Source organism: Lampris incognitus, chromosome 3 (assembly GCF_029633865.1).
Source record: "Lampris incognitus isolate fLamInc1 chromosome 3, fLamInc1.hap2, whole genome shotgun sequence".
Classification (NCBI taxonomy): Eukaryota; Metazoa; Chordata; class Actinopteri; order Lampriformes; family Lampridae; genus Lampris; species Lampris incognitus.
This window is the reverse complement of record NC_079213.1, coordinates 111874509-111887008: the sequence shown is the minus strand read 5'-3', so window position 1 is coordinate 111887008 and position 12500 is coordinate 111874509. Positions and strand designations below refer to the sequence as shown.

General features: G+C 50.0%; 1 protein-coding gene across 1 annotated transcript in view; it reads left to right on the top strand.

The window, feature by feature from the left end:
* The window catches only part of LOC130109963 (disks large homolog 1-like), a 202741-nt gene that overhangs the window by 134499 nt on the left and 55742 nt on the right, over positions 1-12500 (top strand). The window contains 4 exon segments of the mRNA XM_056276928.1: positions 376-545; positions 2136-2272; positions 6268-6412; positions 8734-8869. Coding sequence (XP_056132903.1) covers positions 376-545; positions 2136-2272; positions 6268-6412; positions 8734-8869 — 588 coding nt within the window.

Here is a 12500-nt window from a genome sequence, read left to right as displayed (position 1 = left end):
CCCTTAAACCCCCGGTGAGTTTCATAACCTGTCGTTATCGTTAAAGACGAGCCTCATTAAAGTCATAAGACGTCATGTGTGAACACACACCAGCTGCTGGGGAGTGACGTTGGATGGCGTAAAAGAGGACACATAAGAACGATGCGAGGTGCTGAAGGAAGGGAGCGGTAACGCTGATAGCAGTTATTTGGCGTCCTGCGCCTCCTCACACCAGATGACGTCTCCCCCGCTGGGCTCCCTGTGCAGCAGAAGGGAGGGTATCGTGTTCTCGGGGGGGGGGGGGCTGGTGTTGGGGGGTAGATGTGTAAATTCTGACCCGTCAGCCTATGTCTATGTACAGGATAAGTGAAGCCTTTATCCAAACTTGCCCCCCAGGGTAAATGACTGCATCGTGCGAGTGAACGAGGCAGACGTCAGGGAGGTGACCCACAGCGGGGCCGTGGAGGCGCTGAAGGAGGCGGGAGGTCTCGTCAGGCTGTACATACGACGGAGGAGGAGCCTCACCGAGAAAATCCTGGACATCAAACTGGTCAAAGGGCCCAAAGGTCAGAAACTACGGGGTGAAACAGAAACCCTCCCTAACGTTAACTTGCCACTGGGCCAGCACCGGCGCCACCTGCTAGAGAGCAGCTTCAGGGTAAAAGTACATGAAACTAGGAAAGTACATGAAACTAGGAAGTATATGAAACTAGGAAAGTACATGAAACTAGGAAAGTACATGAAACTATAAAGTATATGAAACTATGAAGTATATGAAACTATGAAAGTACATGAAACTAGGAAAGTACATGAAACTATAAAGTATATGAAACTATGAAAGTATATAAAACTATAAAGTATATTAAATTATAAAGTATATGAAACTATAAAGTATATGAAACTATAAAGTACATGAAACTATGAAAGTATATAAAACTATAAAGTATATGAAACTATGAAAGTATATGAAAATATAAAGTATATGAAACTATTAAGTATATGAAACTATGAAAGTATATAAAACTATAAAGTATATGAAACTAGGAAAGTATATGAAACTATGAGAGTATATGAAACTGTGAAAGTATGTAAAACTATAAAGTATATAAAACTATGAAAATATATGAAACTAAAAGTATATAAAACTATAAAAGTATAATAAACTAAAAGTATAAAGCTATAAAAGTATATAAAAGTATAAAAGCAGATTTAGTTTCAGCTCCCTGGTAAACGCAGTAAACACAGTAAAGTCCAAGTTTTCCTAGTATTTGGGGGGATAGTGAGGTCCCTTACTGGCAGTATTCACCCAGTCGAGGGCATCTGGGTAGCATGGCGCTCTATTCCGTTGCCTACCAAGACGGGGATCGTCAGTTCGAATCCCTGCGTTACCTCCGGCTTGGTCGGGCATCCCTACAGACACAATTGGCCGTGTCTGTGGGTAGGAAGCCAGATGTGGGTATGTCGCCTTGTCGCTGCACTAGCGCCTCCTCTGGTCGGTCAGGGCGCCTGTTCTGGGGGGGGGGTAGTGTGATCCTCCCACGCGCTATGTCCCCCTGGTGAAACTCCTCACTGTCAGGTGAAAAGAAGCGGCTGGCGACTCCACATGTATGGGAGGAGGCGTGTGGTAGTCTGCAGCCCTCCCTGGATCGGCAGAGGGGGTGGAGCAGAGACCGGGATGGCTTGGAAGAGTGGGGTAATTGGCCAAGTACAATTGGGGAGAAAAAAGGGGGGAAATCCCCCCCCCCCCAAAAATGAACCCAGTTGGAGGCAGTTTTGTGGAACTTCTCAGTTGAGGTTTTGTGGTCATAAGCAGTCCTACAGAACTCGAGGAATACTGCTACTTACTACGTATTCCTAGTTCTGGCATTATTCAGGGAACTGTTAAAAGCTATAAACTCTAAAACCTTACCACTAAAGGGGATAAAAGATCAGTGGTGATACACCGCAGAGGAGGTGCTGGACGAATGAGTCTCTGAGGTGGTCCCAGTGGACCTGAAGCTAAATACCACAGCACGGGATAAGTCCGAGCCGGACCCTTCAGGTCAGCTGCTTGAATCGATGCTTACTGCAATGCTACCTGTCAGTGTCCCGGATGAGTTATCCCGTTTCCCTTCTTTCTCCCCATACTCCCTTCTTTGTGTGTCCGCCTGTCCCAGGGTTGGGATTCAGCATAGCAGGTGGAGTTGGTAACCAGCATGTCCCGGGAGACAACAGCATCTACGTCACGAAGATCATCGAGGGAGGCGCCGCACACAAAGACGGACGGCTGCAAATAGGGGACAAGCTGCTGGCTGTAAGAAACACTGGTTGCTCCTCTTCTCCCGCCTTCTTTTACTCCCTCCCCCCTATCCTCTGCCAGGAACGAAGGGACGTTTATTTTCTTTGTGGGCTGTTCTTGCTGAGTGGGAGGGCCCACGGTCTTTCCTCTGATACCTTTCATATAGTAAATGAACAAGTGCGCCATGTGGTTTAGGGTTTATAACTGGAGGTGTGCGGCCGTTACAGGTGGCGTTTTCCTAATCTCTGACAAAATGGGACGTAAACGTAAACCGAGAGAAAAGCCTGTCCTTGAAAAGGACAGTTGGAATCTAACCTCATACCAATGTCAAACATATCTTTACCTCAACGAGGTGAAATGGACGGTGACAATAAAAGAAGCACAAGTCAACTTGTCCATTCTGAGACACGGTTATCTGCAGGGCTGGGCAACATATCCATATTACATCGATATCATGGTGTGAACTAGATCTCATCCGGGAATTTGGATATCGTAATGTTGTGCTGCGACATAAGTGTTGTCTAATCCTGGTTTTAGATGCTGCTTTACAGCCCAGAGAGGCAGTGATCTGGACTTGTGAGACTGTCGGAGCTGCTGTGTTACTTGTCTCTCCACCTGTTCGGACGTCGTGTCCTCGTCACTGATCGTGTTTATCAGAAAGTCGTGATGTAAATATTTTGTGAGGGCATCAGTAGTCGTCTCTACAACGTCGTCAGAATATCGATATCGAGGCCTTCGCTCAAGAGTATCCTGATATCTGGGCGTCCGGGTAGCTTAGCGGTCTATCCCGTTGCCTACCAACACGGGGATCGCCGGTTCGAATCCCCGTGTTACCACCGGCTTGGTGGGGTGTCCCTACAGACACGATTGGCCGTGTCTGTGGGTGGGAAGCCGGATTGTGGGTATGTGTCCTGGTTGCTGCACTAGCGCCTCCTCTGGTCGGTCAGGGCGCCTGTTTGGGGGGGAGTGAAAAGAAGCGGCTGGTGACTCCACATGTATCGGAGGAGGCAAGTGGTAGTCTGCAGCCCCCCCCCCCCCGATCAGCAGAGGGGGTGGAGCAGCGACCGGGACGGCTCAGAAGAGTGGGTTAATTGGCCGAGTACAACTGGGGAGAAAAAGGGGGGAAAAATCCCCCCCAAAAAAATCCTGATGTCTGGTTTTGTGCACGTCGCCCCGCCCGAGTTATTTCTAGCAGACCTTGAAAACAAAATGATACATCAGTCCTTGTATCTGATTAACTGTGACGTTTTCTTTCTAATCAAATTATCCAGCCTCCCTTAATAAACCTAATTACAAAACCAGTCTCCCTTAATAGCCCCCAAGATGGGATACGTCTCCCTTAATAACCCCAAATATGGTTTGAATCCCCTTCATTTTTACCTAAAACTAAATAAATATAAATCCTCCTTGGCAAATACAGAATGAAATTTGAGGGGAACCGTCTAAACCTCTCAGACTTCCTCACCCTTATAAACAATACAGTGACTGCAGGTACCCCACCCTTATAAACAACACACTGACTGCAGGTACCCCCACCCTTATAAACAATACACTGACTGCAGGTACCTCCACCCTTATAAACAACACAGTGGCATCACGCCCGAAACCAACGACCAGTTTCTTATGCAGATACGGGTGTGACCATTAACTACAGTTTCGATGGTCATGTGTACTATTCACAGAGGATTTGGGAATATTTGCAATCACAGCATTGTAAGATGGTGACAGATGTACCCCCCTCTCGGTTCAGGGATGGTCATTCCCTGTTCACATAGAGGGCCTCTTTGACTCCTCGTTCAAACCAGCGCTCCCCCCTGTCAAGGCTGTGCACATAAGAAATGAATAAGTCAGATATAAAGGGTTTGACATATCAGCTGGCTGCTCTCCTGCTCTGCTTCCAAGTCTATTAAAGTTGACGTGCCGTGTGGTGACAGTAATACAGTACCAGACATTCAGCAAAACCAGCCTGACCTAAATAGAAGATAGTAAGCACCCCCCCCCCCTTAAAGTGGAAACAGACAACTTTTCAACTATCCCCCCCCTGGCATTTCCAAGTTGTGCCATTGTTTGCACCGCTGTCACAAACATAACCGGATCACTTTCCGTTTTCTACCGTCCAAACCAAAAACACCCATGAGAGTCCCAATATGAACTAGAAACCCCGGTCTCAGTGCTGCGATAAGGGCAGAGTAAAACATCGGTAGTGTTAATAAGTAGGCAGGTTGTGTTATTTACTGATCCAGTAGAAATAGTGCTGACTGAATGTTGGTTTGGAACTCTCTGAAGTCCTGGGTGTTGTATCAAACTCTGTTTCCCCGTTGAGATCTGCCCCCCCCCAGCCAGAGTTCAATACAACACCGGGACGCTTGATTAACCTAACCCTAACCTCAATTTAAACCTAATTCTAACCTCAATTTAACCCTAACCCAAACCCCAACCTAACCCTAACCCTAACCTCAACTGAACCCTAACCCTAACCTCAAACTAACCCTAATCCTAACCTCAACTGAACCCTAATCCTAACCTCAAACTAACCCTAATCCTAACCTAACCCTAACCCAAACCCCAACCTAACCCTAACCTCAACCGAACCCTAACCTCAAACTAACCCTAATCCTAACCTAACCCTAACCCAACCCCAACCTAACCCTAACCTCAACCGAACCCTAACCTCAAACTAACCCTAATCCTAACCTAACCCTAACCCAAACCCCAACCTAACCCTAACCTCAAACTAACCCTAACCCTAACCTCCAACTAACCCTAATCCTAATCTAACCCTAACCCAAACCCGAACCTAACCCTAACCTCAAACTAACCCTAACCTCAAACTAACCCTAACCCTAACCTCCAACTAACCCTAATCCTAATCCAACCCTAACCCAAACCCGAACCTAACCCTAACCTCAAACTAACCCTAACCTCAAACTAACCCTAACCTAGCCCAGCCATAACCTAATCCTAACCTTAACCATAACTATAACCATAAGTTTAACCTAACTCTTACTTTAACCTAACTCTTAACCGATAGCTAACCTGTTTCCATGCGAACGCTGTTGCCTGGCCAGGGGGAAACGGATCTCGACGGGGAGCCAGGGTTCGATACAACACCATCGAGTGAATGCCTGTCCAAGGTTCACTCTTGTTTAACCGCTGCTTCCATCACTCTCCCTCTTCACCTTCTTTACCTTCTCTGTAAGCACGGTTCTTCTTCTCTTGCCGGGTAGAGTTTCCACCGTCACTTGGGTTGTTCCGCCGTCCGCCATTTCTGCCACTGGGGATGGCTACCGATAGCTAGCGGGGAAAACAAAAGCCCTCTCCTCTTCTTATTTAGGTTGGGCAATGGTTGATGAACTTCCTCCGTGCCGTAAATCGAGCCTTCATCTTCCCGGGAGATGGTACCCGGTGGCAGACAGAACCGTGTAGTGCGAGTGAGGCTTATAGGGAACCAGTTGTGCAGCCATTACACCGTACAATCAACATTTACTCTGTGATGAGACGTGAAAGCAGAGAAAGTTGTCTCATTTCCACTTTCCCTGTCTGCCTCTCAGGGAGATTGCTGAATGGAAACACAGACCAGGGATGAGGTCACGGTCATCACACTGACCCCGCTTTCGAATCGGACAAAGACGTCAGTCGGTCCACTTAAGCAGCGTTAGCGGCCCCTCTTACCGCCTGCTTGCACACAAAGTTGTCTCTTGTTGTTGTGTTACCCACTACTGTCAAGAGGTCTGTGGATGTGACGCGCGATACAGGTTCACATGGTGTGCGGTGTGGGTAAGAGGGGCGGACAGATGATGTGATGCCTCCCCCTGGCCACACAGTAAACAACAGTTCGATTCCCTTTTGGGCTTGAGTAGCGTTGACAACTCCGTGACCTGTAGCAGCCTAGCCGCCCATGTTTGCTAAATGTTTTCATGTGCCTTGTTATGTTTTCCTTCTGTCGGCCTGACAGACTGAGCTCTGTAGAGGGACGGCTCACCGTGTGTGTGTGTGTGTGTGTCTTTCAGGTGAACGGCTCCTGCTTAGAGGAGGTCACTCACGAGGAGGCGGTGGCTGCTCTCAAGTCGACTCCGGACGTGGTGTACCTTCGAGTGGCCAAACACACCACCCTCTTCATCAACGACAGCTTCCCCCCTCCTGATGTTACTAACTGTGAGGACACATACGAAGATCCAAAATCACACACACACACACACACACACAACTCCTCCCTAGCCATCATAATAATCTGACCTTTCTGCAGCAGAACTAACAGTGTCGTGTGTGTCCAGTGATTATAAGGACATTGGTCATAGTTGAAATGTCTACATGTGTGATCTGCAGGCATGTGAAGGTTATGGGGTGGTGGATATTTCTCTGTACGTCAGTAGGAAATAACCGTCACTGATACTGTAGATTATATCTGCATATAGTGGGGCACGGCGGTTAGCGCGGTCACCTCCCAGCAACCAGGCCCTGGGTTCGAGCCCCGGGGTAGTCCGACCTTGGGGGTCGTCCCGGGTCGTCCTCTGTGTGGAGTTTGCATGTTCTCCCCGTGTCTGTGTGGGTTTCCTTTGGGGGCTCCAGTTTCCTCCCACAGTCCAAAGACATGCAGGTCAGGTGACTCGGCCGTACTAAACTGTCTATAGAGGAATATTGGGGTGTTTACAACAAATGTTACGACCACTACGATTGATGTTGTTGTTCCATTACTGCATGATAACTAAAAAGGGACATGTCCCTTTGAGTTCAAGTGATTTCCAAACCTCCCGACATTTTCTACAGTTTTTAACATATGTCATAATGATCATGTCACCCGTAGTGTTAAGTTTGTTATATAACCATGTGATGATCAGACTGGGATATTTTAGGCCACAGGATTACAGCGTCCTGTCAACTCTCCAAATCGTGCACGTTGCCAAACTTTGTCTAATACAGCACCGCTACAAACCGAACACATTACCCGTCTTCTCTAATACACTGTGCAGCCTGTGATACACCACTTCTGCAAATATAACACACGACCAGATGTTCTTGTTTTGTCTCCCGTCCGCATCTTACTTGCTACCAGCCTCCGTTTGTTGTGCCACCACCCCAAATCAAAGGCATTGTCAACCGACACCAAACACATTATTTCTCAAATTTGGAAATGTTGCCACGCTATGTATTTATGAGGACGTTGCAGAGAAGTGTGTAGGAGTGGTGCAGGATATGTATGAGGGCAGTGTGACAGTGGTGAGGTGTGTGGTAGGAATGACAGATGGGTTCAAGGTGGAGGTGGGATTACATCAAGGATCGGCTCTGAACCCTTTCTTGTTTGCAGTGGTGATGGACAGGTTGACGGACGAGATCAGGCAGGAGTCTCCGTGGATGATGATGTTTGCGGATGACAATGTGATCTGTAGGGAGGGTAGGGTGCAGGTGGAGGAGAGCCTGGAGAGGTGGAGGTATGCACTGGAGAGAAGAGGAATGAAAGTCAGTTGGAGCAAGACGGAATACCTATGCGTGAATGAGAGGGAGGACAGTGGAATGGTGAGGATACAAGGAGTGGAGGTGACGAAGACATATGAGTTTAAATACTTGGGGTCAACTGTCCAAAGTAACGGGGAGTACAGGAGAGAGGTGAAGAAGAGAGTGCAGGCAGGGTGGAGTGGGTGGAGAAGAGTGTCAGGAGTGATTTGTGACAGAAGGGTACCAGCAAGAGTTAAAGGGAAGGTTTACAAGATGGTTGTGAGACCAGCTATGTTGTATGGTTTGGAGACAGTGGTACTGAAGAAAAGACAGGAGGAGGAGCTGGAGGTGGCAGAGGTGAAGATGATAAGATTTTCATTGGGAGTGATGAAGAAGGACAGGATTAGGAACGAGTATATTAGAGGGACAGCTCAGGTTGGACGGTTTGGAGACAAAGCAAGAGAGACAAGGTGGAGATGGTTTGGACATGTGTGGAGGAGAGATGCTGGGTATACTGGGAGAAGGATGCTGAATATGGAGCTGCCAGGGAAGAGGAGAAGAGGAAGGCCAAAGAGGAGGTTTATGGAGGTGGTGAGGGAGGACATGCAGGTGGCTGGTGTGACAGAGGGAGATGCGGAGGACAGGAAGAGATGGAACCGGATGATCCGCTGTGGCGCCCCCTAACGGGAGCAGCTGAAAGTAGTAGTAGTAGATATCCAAATATTAGTATTAATTCAGTACTAAATACTATGTTGAAACACAACTGCAGTTCTCTTTTTTCCTCACTCTTTCTCTCACTTTGTTAATTTGCATATGTGTGAGTGCAGTACAGATCATCACAGTATAACAGTTAAAAAACCCACGTCCTGTTAAAGGTGGTGTTGCTTGTAAAAGTTGATTTATTTGGACATGAAGTTTGAGGGTTTATTTGCAAAAACTCCTTAGTTTTATTTTCACATGAAATAAAACTTCAGTATATTTATTTTTCCCCCACAACTGCTGAGTCATCGAAGTCACGAAACTTTTGCGTTGTGTCTTTCCAGCCTATTCCCCTCATCAGGACAACCACATAAGCCCCTCCTACATAAGCGGAAGTCAGTCTGTAAGCCCCGCCCCCTTGACTACGCCTAGATACTCACCGCTCCCGAGGGGCATGGTTGGAGATGATGATGTCACCAGGTGAGGGCTCACACACACACACATATATGTATATGTATATATATATGTATATATATATATATACGTATATGTATATATATACATACACATATATGTATACACACACACACACACACACACACACACACACACACACACACAAAACACACCAATGCCACACTGCACAACAGTGCTGGGGGTTTCATAAGTCCCGCCCCTGGGGCTGTTTTAGCCACTGAGAATCCTCCGGATTGCTTGTGTACATGTGTCACATCAGCTCATCATCCAGCGGTTAAACCCCGAAGCTCGACCCTTTCACACACCATTGTCCTGTGTTTAGTCTGATTAATACTTTCTACCCTCTCAGCCGCCATCTTGTCTGTCTGTAGATCTCGACTGGCGCGTTTTGTCCCCAGTACTGACGCGGCGGCACTAGAACAGCGAGACAGAAGTGGTCACGACTTTCTCGTAAAAGGTCAAACATGACGGACACCTGTCTTATGGGCTCACGGTGTACTAGGTAGCATGTTCTGCCCCTCCCAACCCGCTGCTCCCCTGGCCGGTGCCTCGTGTGCTCTTTCTTTTTAGGGAATTTGACTTTCGATTTCTGTCCGACAGTACGGGGTGAAGTTAATGAGCGATCATTTCAGAAATGCATCCTTGCCTCTTGCTTCTCCTTTCCCGCCAGTCCCGTTTGGTTCTGACGGGGTGTTAGAATTAAACAGCACTCTCGGGGTCATGCGGTGTAATGGGACACGGGGGATCTCTAGCTCTCGTTCTTCCACGCCGGCTCGTCACATTGCTTCACGTCACCATGTAGCACGTCCTTACAACAGATCAGCATCCGGCTCGGCTCCACCCAGCCCAGGCCCGCAAAGGCTGCCCGAAACCTGGGTGCCGTGGTTGATGACATGTGGTCTCGATTGCTCGGCCGTGCCGATTTGCCCCGTACAACATCAGGAAACGTAGACCCCGCCTGTGTGAGCATGCAGCACAGCTCCTGGTACAGGCTCTCGTAATATCACGCCGTGACTCCTGCAGCTCCTTACCGGCGGTCTCCCTGCATGCCCGTTCAAACCTCTACACATAACCCAGAACACGGCGGCGCATCTGGTCTTCAACCAACCCAGAACAGCACATCTCAGTCCGGTGTTCGTATCCCTCCACCGGCTCCCAGTTGCTGCCCGCATCAAATTCAAAACCTTGACGCTCGCTTACAAAACAGTAACTAAGATGGCTCCCGCCTACCTGGACTCCTTCATTCAGGTCTACACTCAGTCCCGCTCACTACGCTCTGCCAGTGAAAGGCGGCTGGCCCTTCCGCCGCAACGGGGCCCTGAGTCACGAGCCCGACTCTCCTCTGGCGTTCCCCGGTGGTGGAACGAGTTACCGAGCTCCATCCGATCCGCGGAGTCCCCTCTGCATCTTTAAGAAGAAGCTGACGACCAGCTCCTCCTCCAACATCTGTGCATCCTATGCATTGTCTCTGTGCACCGCCCGTTCACACCTGTGTCCTATTGGACCTGAACCGAGTTTTTGTGTCCCCGGACTGGGTCCTTGCTTGTGTTGTGTTAACTCTCAGACTGTAACATGTGATGAAGGGGTGGCGTGTCAGGTATCATCGAGGAGGAAATCAAGGTGCTCGCCTCCTGCCGTTCCTTCTTTTCTCTTCTTGTGAAAGGTTTTGTGATCCTCGGTGTGACGCTGGGAAACAGTGTCCCAGAGAGGACACATGCACTCGCCGACCCCTGACCATGTCTGCTCGTTGTGCTGTGTGCTTGCATGCACTCGCACAGTGTGCGCTTGTGTGGTGTTTCCGTGCATGCCGGTGAAAGGCGGATGTGTTTCCGTGCATGCCGGTGTAAGGCGGATGTGTTTCCGTGCATGCCGGTGTAAGGCGGATGTGTGTCCGTGCATGCTGGTGTAAGGCCGATGTGTTTCCGTGCATGCCGGTGTAAGGCGGATGTGTTTCCGTGCATGCCGGTGTAAGGCGGATGTGTGTCCGTGCATGCCGGTGTAAGGCGGATGTGTTTCCGTGCATGCCGGTGTAAGGCGGATGTGTTTCCGTGCATGCCGGTGTAAGGCGGATGTGTTTCCATGCATGCCGGTGTAAGGCGGATGTGTTTCCGTGCATGCCGGTGTAAGGCGGATGTGTGTCCGTGCATGTCGGTGTAAGGCGGATGTGTTTCCGTGCATGCCGGTGTAAGGCGGATGTGTGTCCGTGCATGCCGGTGTAAGGCGGATGTGTGTCCGTGCATGCCGGTGTAAGGCGGATGTGTGTCCGTGCATGCCGGTGTAAGGCGGATGTGTTTCCGTGCATGCCGGTGTAAGGCGGATGTGTGTCCGTGCATGCCGGTGTAAGGCGGATGTGTGTCCGTGCATGCCGGTGTAAGGCGGATGTGTTTCCGTGCATGCCGGTGTAAGGCGGATGTGTTTCCGTGCATGCCGGTGTAAGGCGGATGTGTGTCCGTGCATGCCGGTGTAAGGCGGATGTGTTTCCGTGCATGCCGGTGTAAGGCGGATGTGTGTCCGTGCATGCCGGTGTAAGGCGGATGTGTTTCCGTGCATGCCGGTGTAAGGCGGATGTGTGTCCGTGCATGCCGGTGTAAGGCGGATGTGTTTCCGTGCATGCCGGTGTAAGGCGGATGTGTTTCCGTGCATGCCGGTGTAAGGCGGATGTGTTTCCGTGCATGCCGGTGTAAGGCGGATGTGTTTCCGTGCATGCCGGTGTAAGGCGGATGTGTGTCCGTGCATGCCGGTGTAAGGCGGATGTGTTTCCGTGCATGCCGGTGTAAGGCGGATGTGTGTCCGTGCATGCCGGTGTAAGGCGGATGTGTTTCCGTGCATGCCGGTGTAAGGCGGATGTGTTTCCGTGCATGCCGGTGTAAGGCGGATGTGTTTCCGTGCATGCCGGTGTAAGGCGGATGTGTGTCCGTGCATGCCGGTGTAAGGCGGATGTGTTTCCGTGCATGCCGGTGTAAGGCGGATGTGTTTCCGTGCATGCCGGTGTAAGGCGGATGTGTGTCCGTGCATGCCGGTGTAAGGCGGATGTGTGTCCGTGCATGCCGGTGTAAGGCGGATGTGTTTCCGTGCATGCCGGTGTAAGGCGGATGTGTGTCCGTGCATGCCGGTGTAAGGCCGATGTGTTTCCGTGCATGCCGGTGTAAGGCGGATGTGTTTCCGTGCATGCCGGTGTAAGGCGGATGTGTGTCCGTGCATGCCGGTGTAAGGCGGATGTGTTTCCGTGCATGCCGGTGTAAGGCGGATGTGTGTCCGTGCATGCCGGTGTAAGGCGGATGTGTTTCCGTGCATGCCGGTGTAAGGCGGATGTGTTTCCGTGCATGCCGGTGTAAGGCGGATGTGTGTCCGTGCATGCCGGTGTAAGGCCGATGTGTTTCCGTGCATGCCGGTGTAAGGCGGATGTGTTTCCGTGCATGCCGGTGTAAGGCGGATGTGTTTCCGTGCATGCCGGTGTAAGGCGGATGTGTGTCCGTGCATGCCGGTGTAAGGCGGATGTGTTTCCGTGCATGCCGGTGTAAGGCGGATGTGTGTCCGTGCATGCCGGTGTAAGGCCGATGTGTTTCCGTGCATGCCGGTGTAAGGCGGATGTGTTTCCGTGCATGCCGGTGTAAGGCGGATGTGTTTCCGTGCA